Source organism: Peromyscus leucopus, chromosome 22 (genome assembly GCF_004664715.2).
Source record: "Peromyscus leucopus breed LL Stock chromosome 22, UCI_PerLeu_2.1, whole genome shotgun sequence".
Lineage (NCBI taxonomy): Eukaryota > Metazoa > Chordata > Mammalia > Rodentia > Cricetidae > Peromyscus > Peromyscus leucopus.
In genome coordinates this window covers 25,127,082-25,143,134 of record NC_051081.1, presented here as the reverse complement: position 1 = coordinate 25,143,134, position 16,053 = coordinate 25,127,082, and the positions used below count along the sequence as shown (strand labels likewise).

The 16,053-nt window shown below is 46.7% G+C and overlaps 1 protein-coding gene across 2 annotated transcripts in view; it reads right to left on the bottom strand.

The window, feature by feature from the left end:
- Positions 1 to 1,212: 1,212 nt before the first annotated feature.
- The window catches only part of Cdkl4 (cyclin dependent kinase like 4), a 45,737-nt gene continuing 30,896 nt past the window's right edge, over positions 1,213 to 16,053 (bottom strand). For both annotated transcript variants that reach the window (XM_028855223.2, XM_037198016.1), the window contains exons 6-10: positions 15,044 to 15,241; positions 11,693 to 11,775; positions 8,892 to 8,948; positions 6,044 to 6,163; positions 1,213 to 2,029 (exon numbers count right to left, since the gene is read on the bottom strand). In XM_028855223.2, coding sequence (XP_028711056.1) covers positions 1,928 to 2,029; positions 6,044 to 6,163; positions 8,892 to 8,948; positions 11,693 to 11,775; positions 15,044 to 15,241 — 560 coding nt within the window. In that variant the 3' untranslated portion in view covers positions 1,213 to 1,927. The remainder of the gene's footprint in view (positions 2,030 to 6,043; positions 6,164 to 8,891; positions 8,949 to 11,692; positions 11,776 to 15,043; positions 15,242 to 16,053) is intronic.

Here is a 16,053-nt window from a genome sequence, read left to right as displayed (position 1 = left end):
TTCCCATCTGTCCAAATTCCCACAAGAACAGTCAGCCGCTCAGACATTGCAGCCTGTCAGAAAGCACGTGGTGGAATTCACAGACAGAGGCGACGGTTTTTCTGACTTGAGTATGAAGCATTAGGCGATCATTGATTTGAATAGAAATTAGGACACAGAACTGTTTCTGGCTTTTATTAAAATAAATTAAAGAGCAGTCAAGTTAAGTTAAATACACAAATATACAGTCACTGAAGTGCTTAATCCTTTTGCAGCTTTTCTAAATATCTTCAGTTGAACATTTTGAACGCCATGATATTATGCCTTTAACATAATTCAGTCAAAACTGCTTTGTAGTAAACTCTACTATTATGCTAATTATTAAATGCTAATTAACAATAGTTACAGTTTCAAGCATCTGAAATAGGCAGGCTTCCACACAAACACACTCTAAAACAATCAGTAAACACTAAGCATTCTTCAGAGTAGTGATTTAGAGACACAGTCAGAGGCTGCCATTAACAATTCTAATTAGTTTGCTTTTGTTTTGTTGGAGACAGCCTCACTGTGCCGCCTTGGCTGGCCTTGAACTTGGAATCTCCCTTTCTTCCCCTTGATACAAGCATGCACCACCACCATGCCTGGAAAATGCTAGCCCAGCCAAGCCTCAATCAAACATTTCACTATTAGGACAAGAATTTATACTGTATCAAGCTGATAATAGAAAAATAAATAAATAAAAATGGGGAAAATGCTAGCCCAGCATAGTCTTGAACTCTACAGGGAGCCAAGGACAGTGACTTTGAATTTCTTTTCTTTTTTTTTTTTTTTTTTTAATTTATTTTTTTTGATATGAGTGCTCTATCTGCACACATGCCTGCATGCCAGAAGAGAGCATCAGGTCCCATTATAGATGGTTGTGAGCCACCATGTGGTTGCTGGGAATTGAACTTGGGACCTCTGGAAGAGCGGTCGGTGCTCTTAACCTCTGAGCCATCTCTCCAGGCCCTACTAGCAAGATCTTTAGCTATTTCAACAAATGACAACAATGGCTTTCTACATACGTATGAATTGTACATATTTTATATGTCCAGCAGCAGCAGGGATTGGGCTCAGTCAACTTTCAGAGAGTGGGTGTTAAGACATGGTCTTGCTATATAGACCAGGCTGGCCTCCGGTGAGGCCTCTGACTTTCACATAAGGTCCTCCCCCACTCCCCACCCCCACCCCCAGTAGATTAAAAAAGAAGAAAAAGAAAAAGAAAGCATGGTACCCCAGGGACAGCCTTAGAGTGGGAGCCAGTGATTCCGGGACATTACTGTCATGTGGTGGGTGATTCCTTGTAGTCTGTCTGCTATGGGTTGTGTATGGGATTTTCTCTAACTTGCTGTAAAAGCAGAATTATCAATGCCTCATGAGAAAAAGACAGCAGAGTGTTCCCTGGAGTCAATAGGTAAACCTAGACCACCTTTCACGATCACCATGCTACAGCAATGTAAATGCAGAATAAAGAAGACTGGGCTCCACTGAGAAGACCTTCCAGTGTGGAAGCTCAATGTCGTCCCCTCTGTCGACAGCAGCCAGCAGATCTGCTTCTGCTCAGGATGTTACACAGTCAGCTGAAGAGAGATGACGCATGGAAATCTTCCCCTAAATCGAAGCGGAAGCCCCGAGTCGCAGTGTCTAAGAAGCACAACTCTGATGGAATTGAAAGCTTTTCCTCCGTGTGTGTGCCATTTTGGCATTACGGCATTTAAAGAGACTGTTCTAGGAGACGGAGTTGGCGTGGAGAAGGCACAGGGAAAAGGAATCAGAATCCTCAGAGCGAATCGGTTCTCGGGGGCACCTTCATTTTCACACTGCTCGTTCGCATTGGGAACACCGAGGATTCCTATCTCGTACAAAAATACCTACATATTAAGTGAGCGCACCGGGAGGAACAGGTTCCCTAAATGTTAGGGAGATGGTCAAATTTTAACTGGAGGGCTTGTTTTCTTCCATCAGGTGTGGGGGAGATGTAGCTTCCAGGTATAAGAGGTAACAGTTGATTCTGATAGCAGAACAAGACAAAAAAAATGAGAAAGCAAATTGAAAACCATTTCTACGGGTGCCATTTGGGCTAAAAGAGTTAAGGTAAACAACAATAACAATGAACACACACACACACAGCACAAAGATGGCAAAACTCACCAATTTTAAAATTATGCTTGCTCCCTTTTCCAAAAATTGTGCTCCTCTGATACTTGCATGGAAAATTTGGTTCTGTGAGCTATTTTCAGGGTTCTCATGGTTTGTACTATGCCTACTTCAATATGGTACTTCTCTGAGCATGCAGTCCAGGTTTACAAGATTTTCACCAGCTATTCCGCAAGAATCCCTGGATCATGTTTTTAAAAAGGGGGCCTCCCCCTCTATCTGCTGACACTGGTCTTAAGTGGTTGCTTACCATGCAGAGACCCAGCGTCTTAGTCTAGGTACACAGTTGACCTCCTGAGGCGAAGCCACGGGAGGGAAAAGACCCTTGAGTTTTACCTGTCTCCCTTCTGTAATAGAATAACAGAATGGCAGCAGTCCATCCGGGATAGGAAGCCGACATGAAAGAACCCTTTAGGAGTGACGTTTATGAGGAGAAAGGGTCTCGAGACCACGATTGGGACCTTGAGGTTGAGGGGGAGACATGAGACAGCAAGGGTATAATATGTGTGAGAGGCAAATACGATGAGGTCTCCAAGGGAAAGAGAGGCTTCCGAATAAAAACCTGGAAAGGACTTCATGAAGAAAATAGCCGCGCCAGGACAGCCGAGTGGCCCAAGGTGCCAGACTCAAGAGTGAGGATGTGAGAGACAGGGAGGAAAAGAGATCGCCGTCAGGAAAGGGGTGCAGAGCTCCCTTCAGACGAAGTCTCCCAAGCAATCCCTAGAACAAAGCGGTGTCAGGTGTTTCGATGCTTTTAGGGGGTTCTGGGACGTTGTACTCCACGGGATTCAGTTCGGCATCGCATACTCGAGAGAGCACGGGTGAGCCAGGTCCCGGTTAGGACCATAAATTACAGGCTATAAAAAACACAGCACGGTACAGCTTCCTAACTCTCCGTCCCAGGGAGAGCTTCAGGGGGAGGCGTGGCCTGATCTCCTCCGGGGATCGGACCTCATGCAGGAGTGACCACTGTCTTAAAGGGCATTGCTCTTTCCCAGCACTTGTCTTTTTAAAGTTCTCCTCTTTTTTTTTGTGTGTGTGGGGGGCTGGTCTTTTATGGGGATCCTCTCCACTAGGATCCTAGAGAATGTGTAACAAACTCAAGGCTCTACCACTCAGGAAAATCTCCAAATCTCCAAACTCCTTTTTTTTTTTTTTTTTTTTTTTTTTTTTTAATTTTGGAGACAGGATCTCGAAGTGTTATGCCAGGCTAGCCTTAAACTTTCATTCGTCTCTCACCCCTACCTACAGAATGCTGGATGCTGGTGTTATGGGTATGCATGACCATGACCAGCCAGTCCATCTGTCTATCCTCTCTGTCCACCCTTCCACTCCCCATCCCTCTCTCCGCCACCTCTCTTCTTTCTTATGGCTGGATCTCAGTAGCTCAAACTTCCTATGCAGCCAAGACAAAGAGCGTGGACCATGGATTGCTGACCCTCTTGCCTCTGTCTCCCAAGTTCTGGAATTACAAGTACCGAGCGTGTCCTCCCACGCCCCACCCCCACCCCCGTTTACGCACATATGGGGATGCAGCTTCATTGCCTGGCTCAGATTCCTTGTCTTCCCCTCCTCTTTGCTTTGCTCTCTGGGGATCTGCATGGGCTGGGTAAGGTCTTACAGTGGGTATGTTATGGGGCCCACCATGTGTGGGCAGAGGGGATACAGTTTACCAAGGAAGCCCACCAACACCACACGTGATGCTGGTAAGTGAGATTACCTAACGCCTGCCGCGCTTCTGTTTCTTACTCTTTGGTCGACAGTGGGCCTTTGGAAATCCTCCGTAACAGTGGTTTTCAACCTGGGGGTGGCTACCACTTTGGAGTCAAGTGACCCTTTCACAGGGGTCGCCTAAGACCATCAGAAAACACAGATATTTTCATTACGATCCATAACAGTAGCAACATTACAGTTACGAAGTGGCGATGAAAATACTCTTATGGTTGGGGGGGGGAGGTCACCACAACATGAGGGACTATGTTAAAGGGTCACAGCGTTAGCAAGGTTGAGAACCACTGCAGTCTGTCAAGTTCCTGGTCGGTACTGGTGGGACACACTTGAAGGCAAGGCTAGTACTTCTATGAGTTTAAAGAGTGAGCGCCCCCAAACCCCTTTAAGGCTAGTACAAGGGTCGACTCCCAAGCAACAATTCAACTGGGGTACCCAGAGGTGGGGTGGGGGAATAATAACGCAGCTTTTCCCACGATAACGGTGGGGTGGGGGGTGGGGGGTGAGAAGTTCTCAAGGCAGCAGGGCGTTTCCTATACATTCATATTGTATTTCAGATCATTGTCTCAGCCTCACCAACAAGCCCTAATCTTTATTAAAATTCTAAAGACTGACTTTATTTGAATGTGTATGAGTATTTTGCCTGCATGTATGTATGTGTGCCGCAGGTTTACCTGGTACTTGTGGAGGTCAGAGGAGGGCATCAGAGCCCCTGGCACCGGAGTTACAGAATGTTGGGAACCACGGGGTGGGTGCTGGGAACTGAACTAGTGTCCTCTGTCAGAGGAACAAGTGTTTGTAACCACTGAGCCATATCTTAAACCCCAAGCCCTGATCTATTTGTTATTTAAGTATAAAGGGCTTGCAAGCAATTGGTAGTGAAAAGTAAAAGGATCTGTGCAATAAAAATTTGGATACCTAGCAATTTTGTTTACATGGAAATAAGCAAATAAACAACTGAAAATTAGATCAAAGATGGGAGATTAATCAAATACAAAATGTATCCATCGTTAGCCACTGATAAAATTACCAAGTGGATTTATTAATAAATAACATCTATTTAGTTTTTTTAATGATAATAAGTACCTTTTATGTTACATATTACTTATTTTTGGTGCTGATGAGGAGAAAAAAAATTTCAAGACAAGCCTACTATCATGAAGTTTGTTTTAACTTTGAAATTTTCTGCCGCATCGATGTGTCTCATGGGAGTCTGCCGTCTTGTTCCGTCATACTTGCCCATTTTATGATCGATAGCTTGGCTGCTAGGCGAGGGCTCCGTCACTGAGCTATCCCCCAGCCCGGCTTCTTCCTTTGGATCTGGAAAAATTTGTCCCTGGCTTCTAGGAAAAGCCTAGAAAAGGCTGTCTTGGTGGCTCTCCTGGGCAAAAGATGATCCTCTAGACCAGTGGTTCTCACCCTTCCTAATGCTGCGACCCTTTCATACAGTTCCTCATGTTGTGGTGACCCGCCCCCCCCACCATAAGATTATTTTCATTGCTACTTCATAACTGTCATTTTACTACTGTTGTGAATCATAATGTCAAAATTGTGTTTTCTGGTGGTCTTAGGTGACCCTTATGAAAGGGTTGTTCAATCTCCGAAGAGGTCACAGTTCACAGGTTGAGAAACACTGATCTAGAGGCTACTGAAAGGGTTGGGATCCTGTCCCAGTGATGGCAAAATTCACAATGGCGGTTGTGATCAGGGTGCCCTTGTTAGGGTTTAGGTACGCCATCTGGCAGGCTGTATTGTATATCCATCCCGCCAATGTAACAGAAAGGATGCAATGTCTGATTCAAGTGCAATCTGAGCACGGTGCTATTCACCTCGACTCTCAGCCACTTGGGAGGCCGAGGCAGGAGGGTCATGTGAGCCCACCAACTTGAGACTGACCTGCGAAACCTACGGACAGGCCCAACTGTAGGAATGTATGGTCAGAATGAGATCTGCGGGACAAGCTGGGTCCTTTGCGGTTGTATGTCTATTCCAGCAATCACCGATATTTACTGAGATAAACAACTAAGTCAGAGCAGCCGTAACCCAAGCCTGGGCGCTCCTCTCGCCTCACTTTGAAAAGGAGAAAAAGGGGGAGATAGGGTGTTTCTAGACTGCTTCACATGGTGAACAACCGAGGTACCTGCTGACGCCTCCTGCGGGCTTTCCTTTTCATTTGCTCCTCTCGAAATGAGTCGAAGTAGGCGCTGTCCAGCAGCTGGGCGCAGGTCAGCCTGTCGTCTGGGTTCATCTTCAGACAGCCCTTCGGGAGGGGAGACAAAGCGAAGTCGGTGTCAGAGATGGCTGACGGGGTGACTGGGCATCCCAAACTCCCATGGACAAACAGGTAAATGGTTTAAGGAGGCAAGCGGCAGGCTGGATGCCGGCGGCAGGGCACTGGCCGAGCACACGTGCGGTTCTGGGTTTGAGCTCCAGAGCAACATGAACCGGATGCCTGTAACCTTAGCATTCAGGGGGCGAGAGGATCAGGAGTTCAAGATCATCCTCGACTACGTGAGTTTGAGGTCAGCCTGTGCCTGTGCCACGAGAACCTCTGTCACCAAAAATACCAAACAAACAAACAAACAAACAAAAACCCAGAAACACCTCCCCCCAGAAAATAAATAAATAATAAATAAACCATCAAATTATTGAGTCCTTGTTTGTTGTAGTTTTTTTTTTTTTTTTGAGAGAGTATCATGTAGCTCAAATTGTCCTTGAACTTGCAATATAACCAAGGTGATGTTAAACTCCTGATCCTGTCTCCATTTTCCAAGTGCTGGGATTACAGGCATGTGCCACCATACCTGGCTGAGTCCTTGGAACTCCATCACAGCTAGACATGCTCTCGGCACTCAGACGTTCATGTGTGTGTGTGCATGCATGTGTGTCTATGTGTTCATGCATGTGTGTGTATGTGTGCATGCGTGTGTGCTCGTGCATGTGTAGGGGCATACATGTATGTGCAGATAAGCCTGCTCATGTGTGCCTGTGGAGGCCTGAGGTTGATGGTGGGAGTTGCTCTTGATCATTCTCCACCTTATCCGTTAAGCTGGCCAGTACAGCTACTCTAGCTACCTAGACAGCTACGGAGTGCCCCTTCTCTACCTTTTGGGAGCTGGGCTCACAGGCAGGCCGCCATGCACGCTGACATTTATGTTCAGGGGATCCAAACTCAGGTCCTCACATTTGCACAGCCAATGCTTCTCCACGGAGGCCCCTCCCTGACCTCCCACTGGGACTTCTAAGAGAAGACTGGGAGCCCCCCCCCATCAGGGGCTGTCTCTCATCTGTGACATCTTTTCACCGTGAGTGGAAGTTGTTTGTCCAGTCTGGAGGCATCAGCGTCACCAGGAACACGCTAGAAATTCAAGTTCCAGGTCCTACCCTCACCTGCCGAAGCGGGAGAGGGAGGTTTGGGGCCAGCCTGGGCTACACGATACCTTAGCTTGTCTTATGTTGCGGGGGAGTGAGATATCTCAGAGGGTAAAGGTGCTTGCTGCCAAGAGTGACAGGGGTCTATCTCAGGAACCCACACAGTGGGAGAAAGAACCAACTTCCACAAGTTGTCCTGTGGCCCCCACATATGTGTTGTGGCATGTACACACACACACACACACACACAAAGGTAAAGATCAGCTCAAAGATAGAAAGACTAAGCAAACACAATCATCAGCCTCTGGTGAATTGAAAAATGTGGGTTTATTAATAAATAGTATTCATCTATTTAGTTTATTTCAATTATAGGTAATAAGTGTGTTTTATATGTTAGATATTGGTTTTGGTGCCATCGAAGAAATAAAAAGAGAAAATCAAGGAACGTGGAGCTGCTAGTATGTATTACATCCGTAAGAACAGGAAGTGGTGAATTAATGCTCTCTGCTAGTGCCCAGCTCACTTTCTCCACTCTTACCCAACCCAGGATCCCCTGCCCAGGGGATGGGTCCACCCACGGTGGGCAGGTTTTCCCACCTCAGCTAATTTAATCAAGATAATCCCCCACCACAGACGTGCCCATAGGCCAACCTACTCTAGAAAATCCCTCATCGAGTCCCCTTCCCTGGGTGATTCTAGGCTGTATCATGTTGGCGATCATAGCTAACCGCCACACTTTCAGATTCATCACGCTTTCATCCTGATATCATTCACATTCTTACGTGGGGTTTTCAATCCATGGAAATGGAGTCCCCTAAACACATTGTTTATTCAAAGAGCATTTTCAGAATCTAAGACGAGGCTGCCATCCTGAGATGCGCTGGAGCTTCAGACCAAGAACAATGTCTTGCTTGAGTAATTTTTTTTTTTTTCCACGACAGGGTTTCTCTGTGGAGCCCTGGCTGTCCTGGAACTCACTCTGTAGACCAGGCTGGCCTCGAACTCACAGATCTGCCTGCCTCTGCCTCCCGAGTGCTGGGATTAAAGGTGTGTGCCACCACTGCTGGGCGCTGGGTTATTCTTTTGAGCACTGATATTGATTTGATGGAGACAGGGCTCCTGAGTCCTCATCTCCTCAAATAACAGTTTCTGTTAAAAACGGACAAGTCCTTAGAAGGACTCCTCTCAGCCAGCTTCAAACCTGGTAAAAGGTCTGAAGTCGGGATTTGAGAAACAAACGGCAGAGTTCAACGTGGGGTTTGTTTCGTTCTAAAAAATAATTTAAAAGTTGTTTGTGAGAGGGTGTGTGTGTGTGTGTGTGTGTGTGTGTGTGTGTGTGTGTGTGTGCAGGCACACGTGTCGGGGTGGGGGTGGGGTCAGAGGATATCTCTGTGAAGTTAGTGCTCTCCATCTTTATGTGGGTTCCAGGAATTGAACTCAGGTCGTCAGGCCTATGCCCATGCCTTTATCACCCTCCTTCTCCTCCTCCTCCTCTTCCTCCTCCTCACATTTAAAATGATTATTCCCGACTTGGGCAATGTGTTCCACACAGCCCCCCCTCCCCCACCTCTGTGCAGAATGACCAGGTTCAGTAATCATAGTTAATTCCCACATACCTTCATGAAATTTAAAGCCACAGGCTGAACATTCGAGAATTTTTCTTCAAGGGTTTCCTGGAAAACAAAGAGATTCAGTGTTACATAACCACAAAGTAATGAATATGTACATGTATGTGTGTGTGTGTATTTCATAGTCTCGGGGAGCTAAATTCACAGCCCGTGCATGCTGGGCAAACATTCATCTCCCCGCCCACAGGGTGTGTCTAACAAAACACTTGGGAGAAAGCCCTTAATATGTTTGAGGACCCTTTTTAAGTTTTTTTAGAGACGCTTTTACATAATTTTGTAGTGCAGTATGAAGGTTCAGAGATCTAAAACTAGGGTGGCTTTCTTAATTTTGCAGTGGATTACTCTTGGTGTTAGTAGTCCTGGGAGGGAAGGGAACAGGGACGCTTCAAATATGAAACACCCCACGGGAGATCCTGCCGCAGTAGTTGGCTGTTGGGGCCTGGCATGTGAACGAGGGTGCTCTGAGCATTCTTGAGAACATACTGAGAAATACTACAGCAATCGATGGGAGGTGAAGCTTCTCAGAACAGCCGGGGTGTGAGAATGGAAAAATCGCAAAGTTGATAGCAACATTCTGCCTTTCAAACCGGACAGCAGCGGGGTGAATTTGCTGTTATCTAATTCTTTACAGTAGACATGTGACATGAGTAATTCTTGTGTGACTTTTTCTTTTTCCATTTTTTCATGTGTGTGTGTGCATGTGGAGGGGGGAATGTGCATGTGTGTGTCCATGGAGGCAAAGGTTGAGAGGTCAAGAGTCGTCCCCTACTGTCCTCCACCTTTTCGCTGAGGCAGGGTCTCTCAAACCCGGGGCTTATCAATATGGCTGGGCTCTCTAGCCCGCTGGCTTAGGAATCACTTTCTGAGGTGAGAACTATCGGCAGGACACCAGGACTAGCCAGCCTTTATCTGGACCTGGGGGCCTCCAAACTCTCTTCCTCGCACTCAAGTGAGACACATGCCTTCACTGCTGAGCCATCTGTCCAGCCCTCTTTTTTTTAAAAAAAAAAAAAACTTTTATCTTTGTAAGTTAACCTTTAACCTTGTATTGTATTTGTGAAAAATCTTACAAACTATGTATAGCAAAAAATTAAAAAAAAAATTAAAAAGAAAATCTTTGGTAAATGGAGGCATCACATGGCATCATGGACTTGAATCACATGGCACATGGCACCATTCTGCTTCTCGGGTTTCTCATGTTTGAGCGTCCCTGGCTGCAGCCTGGTGGTGTGTGGTCATGCCTCTCCTGAAGGTTCTGTCTTTCCCTCCACTGGATGAATGGGCAGACAGTACGGAGATGGTTTGTGTTGGTATTGGCCTGAGACAGAATCTCCCTCTCTCTGTCTTCCTGGTTGGCCTGAAACTCACCATGTAGACCAGGCTGACCTTCAACTTGTGGCATCCTCCTGCCTCTTGCTTCCCCAGAGCTGGGATTACAGGCTTGTGTCACAACACCAAGATCAACACGGTGTTTGGGGGGGTCAGAACCCTGAGCTTAGGTGACCTGATAGAGGGAGCTAGACCATGCTAGACTAGGAGCAGACATGTCCATGGATCAAGAACTGCAAGGGTACAGTAGATTTTGTAGAATGAACTTCCAGGAGGAAACGCAAATTCTGAAACAAAGGTGTTTATTTTTTATTTATTTTTTTATTTTTCATTTTTATTTTTTATGGAGGGTAGTGGGTAGCCCAGAGTCTCCTCTATGTTTCAGGCTGGACTTGAACTCATAATCCTGCAGCTACTGCCTCCCAGGTGCTAGGATTATAGGCGCACTGAGCCTGACTTGGAAAATGTTTTTATTTTTTATTTATTTCTGTTGTTCTCAGCTTTGTCCTATAAGATGGGAAATACTTGAGAGGACATACCTTCAAAATAAAGAAAATTGTCTGAAGTATTATTTATTTGTGAGGAAGTAATTATTTCAGGGAAAGTTAACTTTAAGTGTTTGACCAAAAACATCAAGGTGTTGTGTGATACTGCGCATGATTTAAATTTAATTGTCCATGAGTTGTGGAAGAGTTAGGTCAGGCAAACGGTTACTTTCCTTCATCACCTTTATTAATTATTATTTTGGTATTTGGTATTATGTGGTGGTGGGGGGTAGGTACACCACATAAGTGCGTGGGGAGAGCAGAGGACGACACTCCATGTCCTTCTCTATCGTCTGCCCTTCTTCCTTGAGTTAGGGTCTATCACTGACCCTGGAACTGTTTTTAAGTCGGGCTGGCAGTCAGCAAGCCCCAGTGTCCAAGCGTCCCCTGTTCCCACTGCTGGCACAGCCACACCCCTTTTTTTTGCATCGGTGCTGGGTCCTCATTGTTTATATAGCAAGTGCTCTTAGCCTCTGAGCATCTCTCTGTCCCTGAGAGAGACAGAGAGACAGAGACAGAGAGACAGACAGAGACAGAGAGATTTACTATATAGCTCTGGCTGCCTTGTTCCAGAATTTGACATATGGCATCAAACTTGTGCTAATCGACCTGAGTGTTAGGATTATAGCCATGCTATGATGCCTGGATTTTTAGAACTAGTTTTTGAGGCAGGGCCTCAGAACTGCCCAGGCTGGCTGGCCTCAAGCTCTTGAGTTCCAATGATCAAGCATCTCCAATAGTTAGGAATTTCGTTGTGTCCCACTGTGCGTGGCTTATGCCTTTTAAACGGACTTACTTCGATTTTGCATCCGTGTTTTGTGTGGAAAACAGCAGCCCCCAAAGCACCCGTGTGGAACACGCATCTGCTTACACAAACAATACAGACAATAAACAATCCAGCCCAGAGCTGTTTACCATGTCTTCTGGTTCAGGTATGCTGATGCCACGGAAAAACTGGTTACTTTTAAAGATAGACTGATGTCTTGGGATGAGTTTTCCTGTAAAACACAAACCACACAGCTCACGATAACTCGGGCTAGAAAATCATAAAGTATCGTAAAAATCTCCTAGGATGGGAAGTGTTAAGGAAACACTGTGCCCGAGTGTTCCCTGCAGACACGGCAGTGTGAACCCGTGCAAAGGCCCCTGTGCTCTGGCGAGGACCACTCTCCACACAATCCTCCTTGTCAAACACCTCCCTGTAAGACTGAGTGAGAGAGTGTGGCTGGGGTTTTCATCTCCTTTCCTAACACTGGCTGGACGGAATTGATAGCTTCTCTATGCTATCAGGAGCTTGTCTATTCCAGGCTGGCCTCAAACTAGGTAGCCAAGCATGACCTTGAACTCTTCACATTCCTGCCTCTGCTTCCCAAATTCTGGGGTCACAAGCATGGGCCACCATGCCTGATGCATGCAGGGCTGCAGTTCAAACCTAGGGATGGATGCATGCTTGACAAGCACACCCTACCACTGAGCTGCGTGCCCAGCCTGAGAACTGCCGGTTTTTATTTCCACCAGATCGGTGAGGAAATGAGGCTGAGAGAGGTTCCTTAGCTGGTCATACAAATGGGAGTCAAAGCAGGTCTGTGTAAAGAGTTGGGGAGCCGAGCAGACACACACACACATAGAAGGGGTGACCCGCAGTGATGCTCTGCCCCACACTTCCGTGTTCCCCAGGAGAATGAGGAGAGAAAAGCAAAGAGCTGCCCAGCAAAAGCCCAGAGCAGTTCTGGGAAAGAATCGGCGTATTCATCCTGTGGAATGAGGGATTGATTAATGGCTTTGCATCCAGCCTCCTGGGGTGGCTCTGTAGTCTACACTGGGTCAGATCCCCTTCCAACCACGGGAGACTGCAACTTCTGACTGTCGAGAATAACACAAAGCTCATGAGTCAAGCTTTCAAGTGGGCTCGGTGGGAGAGGGCTTGCTTAGCATGTTTGAGAGACCCTGGTTCCACCTCCAGCATCTTACACACACACACACACACCCCAACCTCTCCAATCTTATTTCTATTCTCCACCTTATGGGGGTGTATGACTTCAGGCTAACCATGGAGGCTTCCGGAACCTTAGTTTCACTTATAAAATAGGTAAAATTAAAAGTGATGTAACTTGGGGCTGGAGAGATGGCTCAGCAGTTAAGAGCACTGGCTGCTCTTCTACAGGACTCAAGTCCAGTTCCCAGAAGCAACACTGGTCAGATTCACAACTGTCTGTCACTCCAGCTCCAGGGGTGTTCTGCAGCCTCTTCTGTCTCTGTGAGCATCTCTATATCTGTGAGTGTGAGCATGTGCATGTGCATGCACGTGCACGTGTGTGCACACACACAAATAAAAATAAAACAACCCTTTTGTTTTTGATTTTTGTTTTTTTTAAGATAGGGTCTCTCTACATAGCCTTGGCTGTCCTGGCACTCACCAGGCTGGCCTCGAACTCACAGAGATCTGTCTGCCTCTGCCTCCCGAGTGCTGGGATTAAAGGCATGTGTCATCACACCTGGCCAAAATAAAACAAATCTTAACCCAGCACTTGGGTGGCAGAGATAGGTGGATCTCTGTGAATTTGAGGCCAGCCTGGTCTATAGTGTGAGTTCCAGGACAACCAGGGCTACACAGAGAAACCCTGTCTCGGAAAAAAAAAAAATCCAATAAAATAAAACAAAACTAAAAATCTAAAACACCGTCCCCCCCAGATATAAATTCCTTAGCAGGTTTATTTTATTTTATTTTATTATTTATACTTCACTCATGTAAAGTACTGTACAAGCTGCCAAGGGAGAGAAGCAGTTAACTAGTCCTAACCAGCCACAACACCTCTAACCAGGACAATTACCAGCATACAAGATATTCGTAAATGTGCAGTAGCGGTACCCACATGTTGGTGACAAGCAACAGCTGTCTAACTGCACGTAAGGCCCATTCAGAGGGAGGAAGTCACATCCGACACTGGAAACCTAACCAGCTTCCCTGGCCTAGTGAGGTCATGGGCTTTGGAAAAGAATACACTACAGCCACTTGTCTAGACCAGCAATAAGTCTTTACTGCATTCCAAATCTTATACTTACACCCACAGGTAAGTGCAGCCACAACCCCTCACCCGAAAGGCCCCTCTTTATAGCAAATAGAGACCATCACAGAAAACCACAGCTGGACACAATGCAGAGACCCACAGGCCATGGGGAGTCCACTACCATGGAAACATCTACATTGCCGCTCCTACATCTGTGGTTCAGGCAACATCAAGGAGAAGGGGTGGGAAGAGGGTAAGAGCCAGAGCCCCAGGAAGTCTCTAGAGAAAGAGTCCTTCCTAGACATGGCAAGACTGGAACAAACAATAGCAGTGTCCACAGATGCACCAATGTGGAAGGGGGATTTTCACGGGGTCCCGCTCCGAACTATGGGCAGCTCACGACTCCTGAGAGAAGGGAAATTAGGCTCTTCCGGGGATGAGCTCCCTTACTGGTGGCAGGCTGGTCAGCCACAAAGCCATATACACACAAATAATAAAAATGGACTCAGTAGGTTTTATATGTATGTACACATATATAAATGTGCATATATTCACATACATATACATGTATATATATATATAACAATAATAATCAAAGAAAAAGAGGCTGTCACCTTGGGCGTGGGGGAGCATGGGAAGGGTTGGGGGGAGAAAAGGGAGGGGGAAATGTGACATAATTCTATTTCAATTAAAAACCTATTAAGAAAATGATAAAAGATTAATATGGAAAAAAGGAGTTGCTTTATTTTCCTTATATGTATGTCTGGGGATTAGGGGTGGGGGTAGGTGTTCCGCACATGAATGCAGGGCCAGAGGTGCTGAAGCCCCTGGAGCTGGAGTTACAGGCAGTTATGAGCCACCTGAGACAGGGGCTGGGAACCAAACCTGGGTCCTCTGCAAGAGCAGTATGAGCTCTTAACTAACCCCTGAGCCGTCTGTCCAGACCACAAGGTTTTTTCTTAAAACTGAGAATTCCTAACTTGTAAGGTGCTGTACTGATGAATTACGTTAATATCACTTTAAATGTTGGCTGCCCTGATCAGGAAATCATATGAGACTTACTGGATTTCCTTGGCAAGTCCTCTGCAGACTCACGGCTGGCCCGTGTGTTCAGCCAGGACTGGACTTCGGCGACAGCCGAGAGACCAGAGACCTTCCCCGCAGAGCCTCTGAGAAGCAATGTGCTTCCTGCTCTCGTGGCGTTATCTATCGCATGGGTGCTAGAAGGCACACGTGGACCACAGAATGCAGTTCATACCCAGTGTCCTGATGATCAAATAAAGTTGGTCCACGTCTGATTTTCCTGGCCAGAGCGGCTGACCCGTCAGGAGCTCCGCAAAAACACAGCCGACGGCCCACATGTCCACGGAGGAACCATACTTCGTGTCTCCCACGAGAAGTTCAGGGGCTCGGTACCACCTGGTGGCAACGTAGTCCGTGTAGGCGTCTCCTGGAACTGCGAGGGAGAGCATCAGGCAGATCAGATGATGTCGTCTATTCTGGCCTGAATGCCTCTGACCCACACTCCCCGGAGCGGCTGGTATGGCAGCTCATTCAGAGGGCTTCTGTGGCTCTCAGCCCGGAGAAGACACTCCCTGGGCCAGGGCCCCAGTGAACACTGAGTGCGCCCTAGCTGGAGAACATGGGAGAACCGTCCCGGACAGGTGTGAGAATTCCTGTCCTGTCACCTGAATCCAAGCCAGATCTCACTTGTTTCTATTTATCATCAGCACGGTGCTTGGTTTTCACTAAACGGTGTCCTCCAAAACAAACAAACAAACAAACAAACAAACAAAAAAACCAACATAGGTTTGAAGTCCCAGTTTGTGATACCTGTGAATTTGACTTTGTGTGGAAATAGGGTCTTTTCAGACGTTACTGAGTTACAGTGAGGTAGGTCTTAAATTCAGGGACTGGTGTGTATGTATGTATATGTGTGGAGAGAGAGAGAATTTACGTGCATGTATGTAGCCAAAGATTCCCCTTAGGTATCATTCCTCAGGTCCTTGTTCCCCACACCTACTCACCCCCCCCCTTTTTTTTTTTGGTTTTTCGAGACAGGGTTTCTCTGTGTAGCTTTGCACCTTTCCTGGAACTCACTCTGTAGCCCAGGCTGGCCTCGAACTCACACCCTGAACATGCCCGATCTCGGAAACTAAGCAGGGTCGGGCCTGGTTAGTACTTTTTTAAAGACAGTGTCTCGTGTATCCCATGTTGTCTTTGAACTCCTAATGCCCCTGCCTCTACCTTCAAGTATAGAGATGAGAG